The 5,177-nt window shown below is 31.7% G+C and overlaps 1 protein-coding gene across 1 annotated transcript in view; it reads right to left on the bottom strand.

Annotated features, from left to right (window-relative positions):
• LOC106465687 (serine/threonine-protein phosphatase alpha-2 isoform-like) overlaps positions 1–4,026 on the bottom strand; it is a 22,322-nt gene extending 18,296 nt beyond the window's left edge. The window contains exon 1 of the mRNA XM_013925923.2: positions 3,789–4,026. Coding sequence (XP_013781377.1) covers positions 3,789–3,843 — 55 coding nt within the window. The 5' untranslated portion in view covers positions 3,844–4,026. The remainder of the gene's footprint in view (positions 1–3,788) is intronic.
• Between the last annotated feature and the right edge of the window lie 1,151 nt (positions 4,027–5,177).

The following is a 5,177-nucleotide window of genomic DNA, read 5'->3' on the forward strand; positions in this document are numbered from 1 at the left end:
TGATACTACAGCTATGTTAGAGGTCTATGTAATACAAATGACACCACAGCTATGTTAGAGGTCTATGTAATACATACGATACCACAGTTATGTTTAAGGTCTCTGGAATACAAATGATACCACAGTTATGTTTAAGGTCTCTGGAATACAAATGATACCACAGTTATGTTTAAGGTCTCTGGAATACAAATGATACCACAGTTATGTTTAAGGTCTCTGGAATACAAATGATACCACAGCTATGTTTGAAGACTCTAGAATACAAATAATACCACAGTTATGTTTAAGGTCTCTGGAATACAAATGATACCACAGTTATGTTTAAGGTCTCTGGAATACAAATGATACCACAGCTATGTTTGAGGACTCTAGAATACAAATAATACCACAGTTATTTTTAAGGTCTATGGAATACAAATGATACCAGCTACATTTAAGGACTATGGAATACAAATGATACCACAGTTAGTCTATACCAATCACCACAGTTTAAAAACAGAAACTAGTTTGTGATGTTTATAAAGAATGCTGGCAAGTTACTAACTCGTATCACTATTTGGCACAGTGAAAAAACAACATCTTGCTTTACTTCTATATGGTAAGCTTGACAGAAAATAGCAGGTTTTGTGAAGAACCCCACTACATGTTTATTTTCTCTATCTGCCTTACGAAGCACTGTTTGACATGTGTTGAAATAAGGGCCCTATAATGTGTTTGACAATGTTTAGACAAGCTTTTGCTACATACTTGTAGAATCATTCTTTTGAAGTATTCACGTGCAGATGCTGGTTTCGAAATGTATTCTCACTTTTCAACGAGTTTTTATGAATTCTCTGTTACTTATTAAATTTACACATTGTTAGACAGATATATATAACTCCCCAATACCCTCTCTATTCCTCTGGAAAATGAGAAGCATAATTCTTTCTTTATTCATTCAGCATATGTTTATGAATTTTTCATTCACTTCACAATTTCACACTATTTTGCCCTCCACCCTCCCAGAAAAATCCTCTGGATGCCAATGCAAGTAATAAAATCTATGATAATTTAATCGTGACCTAAATAGTTTCATTCTGTAAAGTTTCTGAGTTTTGATTTGTAATTAACTTTTGTTCTTCAATTATAGTAAGTGCAAAAGCAATGCAGTTGGATCATACGTTTCATACAAATGTGGAAATAATTCAACAGTGTGACCGAAGAAAACTATCTTGGCATAGTGGTGGATACGTCAATCAAATTACCAAACCACTGGCTGTTGCAAGTAGTAAAGTTAAAGAACTTTAGGATATATTTATAAATGTTGGTTACAAGTAAAAAGAGAGTATTATATCTCTATACAAATTACTAGTTAGGCCTTAAATACTGTGTACAGTTCTGGTCTTATCTGAGAAAGGATACTGACTTATTGGAAAGAATTCAGAGGAGGGTGGCAAGGATGATTCTGGAATGGAAGAATTATCTTCAAAGGATTCTTTAAGATATTTCAATTTAGTTTCACTTGAGAAAAGGGAGGTAAGAGATGATGTTATTGAAGTTTATAAAGTTATCCAGGATATTGATATGATAAAGGTCTCCAATTTTTTTTGTGTGCTATATTCCAAAGACAACAGGACAAAAACACAAATTTAAAATTTGGAAAAGACCAAGTAAACTCTAGTTAAGAAACCTTTATCTTTCTAAGTTCGCACTTGACTTTAAAGTTGCAATTGGCTGTAGTTTAGGCCAACACTTTACAGGAGTTAAAGAGGATGATCGATGATTTCCGGAATAACAAAGGGTGGGTTTAAACCTTTTACTTTTTCAAGGAAAGAACATATATAATCCCTCAATGACCACATGTTGTGTTTGTTACTTGACCTTTTGTCTTTTATCAGTATCTTTAATGTAATGAAAGCTGTGAATATTATGAATGGTATGAAAAATGTTAAAATACTGGGTTAGTCAGAATGTATAAGACTAGTCCCATAGGACCATCAAATTTTTCTAAAAGCATCCAAGGAGACAAACAGAAACTATTTTCATCATTTTTTACAGTTTTCAGTGCTGACTGAAGGATGGAAACCATTTTCAATGAAGGTGACAAACTACTTCAGATAAATGTTGTTTTTTTAATTCATCCAAAGCTTCGGTTTATGCCCTTTTCAAGGGTATATGAATGATATGAGTTACAAAACTGATTTTAAATTATAGTAGCCGAGAAGAATGCAAAACTACAACAATATAATAGAACGATGCACAGTGAAGCATACTAAAAGTATTGTTCATGTAAGATCTTTTTTTAACATTTATGATCAGTGACTCTGATCTGTTCAACAATACTTTTAGTACGCTTCACTGTGCACCATTATATTATAGTTTTACATTCTTCTTGGCTACTATAATTTAATATCAGTTTTGTAACCTGTGACCTTCATAGACCCTTGGAAAAAAAAGAAGGCATAAACCAAAATGTTGGGTAGAATAAAAACATTTATCTGAAATTGTTTATCATCTTCATTTAGAACATACAGAAAATATGTAACAATAAAGGTGTAACCTCATTCAGATTTGTAAGTACACTTAGCAGGAGAAGCACATTTATGTTACCAGCCTACAACAAACTAAATAAATGCCTTTCCACGTACGTAGCTATCACAAAGTGATTTCTACAGTTTAATCACTCATAGATTAACTAGCAACCTAATGCACACAGTTATCTTTTAAGTTGTTCTTAATCTACAAATATTTATTCAGTCTGGTAGTAACCTAGAGATCTTTATAATCAGGTAAAGTACAATACCACCTTAACTATAAAGAATGTAATTAATTTACAATGAAATTTAGTTTTCAGTTACTTATTCCAATAAAAAAATTTTTTAAAAGATATGTTCACATTTTTTGAATACTTTCCCCCCTACATGTATCATAGATAATGACACAGAACACTACATCAAAGAAAAATACAAATCAACTATGCTTTTCCAAGGTGTCATGGATTGCTAATTTCTTTAGGTTTAAAAAAAAATCTTGTATACTGATACTAAATAAGTACACTTACCGTAGAAGTCTAAGTTCTTCAACAACAACAAAAAAGTTGTGCATTCATTATAAATTTCAATTAATTTAGTTTTTGTTATGTTGTTCTCTTTCAGATAAAGTCCACTGACTGAAAATATTACAAACATCACACATATTTCATAAATTTTCTATTAGCATCAGGGCCAACTTGAGGTTCATTGAATTTGAGGCCACTTAAATTAAGTGTTTCTCTACACACAAAGAAAAAAATTTAAATGATCTATTTCCCACAAAAAATTGTATTCTTTATAATGTTTTACATTTACAAATTACATCAAAACATGGATATATACATGTTCTTCAAAAATTACATTACAATAGCGTTACACTTACAATATAACATGTACACACTCCTAAATTTTCCTAACTAAATTAAATGGTACAGTCTCATACACAGAAATTATAATAATCTGGCCCTATATAAAAAATGTTCTTAAAGTTCAAATTAAATGCTAAATCAATAATTTGGTGTACCAAGAGTAACAGTAATATGAATATTAAACTGCAAAATGAAACAATATACCTACTAGTACTAGTTTTCAAATATTAATAATATAGACTATTTACATTTGTTCTGAATCTTTTTTTGCTAATGTTATAATTATTTTCAACGCAAGCTTCTGCTGTCGGCTCATAATAGTTTAACAATAACATAGACATTAACTCTTAGTCTTAGTACTACGTATGATTTAGGGCTCAAATAGTGAGGTTTCAAATGGGTTACTCACCTTCCAAGAGTCGAGCGATAATGTTATCGATATTTAATTTATCAGAATCCGCCATTATGTATATTTTTGAACTGTTTTTATTACTTCAAATAGTTTTCAAAATTCAGATCCTTTCTGTGCACCAAATACTGATGATATGCTACTAACCCACATACATCACAATTAAACCAAATTAATCCTCGTTGACCGACTAACCGTACTCACATCGTCAAATACACTCCTAAACTATATACACTCTAAAAAAAACATTCCAACCTAAGCTTGCAATAAAAGGAGTATCTCGTAACTAGCGCTATCTAGTGTATAAAAGTAAAGCTATGACTCTGCAGTTCCCAATACATTTTAATTGTTAGAGCGAATTGTCTGCTTATATTAGTACAGTAACAAAAATTTATATAGACATGCACTTCTCTGTCTGACTGTGTCTGTCACACTCTGTATCTCCTGAACGGTTAATTGTAGAAAATATCAAATGCTTCTTTTCAAAAGTAAATTACAGGAAAATTATTCATTTTTTGCAATTCCTAAAATTTTATATTTATATCAAAATCGATCCGTTAGTCTTTGTATGTGCTGAACAGTCAATCTGAAAAAAAAAAAAATCACGAATAAAAGTGTTTCTTACTGTGAGGGAATTTCACGAAAAAACGGAACTTTCTTTATCAACTGATTCAAAGAATTATTTCGAAGGTCCGCCAGTGGGACAGCGATAGATCTTCGGATTTACATTACTAAAATCAGGAGTTCGATTTCCCTCGATAGACACAGCAGATAGCTCAATGTGGCTTTTTTTTATAAGAAAACATAAACATAAAAGAGTAAATAGTAAACACGCATAAATAGAGAAACGTGTTTGAGTATGTTATTGTTTGGTGTATATATTTTTCTTATGTCGGTTTTATATACATGCATGATTTTATTGCATGGTGTCAAATAAATTGATCTTAATTTAAGTGAATATCTCCCGTTCGACACTTCTTATAGAAATAACAAAAAGCGCTCATTTCGGTAGCGGTCTTTTCTTGCTTTCAGAAAATGACAAAGAACGGCGGCATTTACAGAAAAAAATCCCCGTGGCTACTTAGCGAAACTGAGTACTATATTGTGCTGGATGCACCTATTGTATCGAAACCTCGTCGAAAGCAAGCCACGCCGCCTTACGGAGGTGTTAATGTGCGAGGAGGACCAACCAAGTACTGAATGTTTAATATGAACTTATATAATGTTACGGACGTTTTTCATAATAACTTTATAGTATATGTTGTCATTATATATTTTTGGTAAGGTTTTTGTTTGATAGGTGAAATGCTGAATTGCACATCTTTCTACGGGTGTCTGATAAAACTGTTTCCTGTTCTAATAAATCGCTCATGATATTGTTGCGTCAGC

The sequence above is a fragment of the Limulus polyphemus genome, unplaced genomic scaffold (assembly GCF_000517525.1).
Source record: "Limulus polyphemus unplaced genomic scaffold, Limulus_polyphemus-2.1.2 Scaffold2019, whole genome shotgun sequence".
Classification (NCBI taxonomy): domain Eukaryota; kingdom Metazoa; phylum Arthropoda; class Merostomata; order Xiphosura; family Limulidae; genus Limulus; species Limulus polyphemus.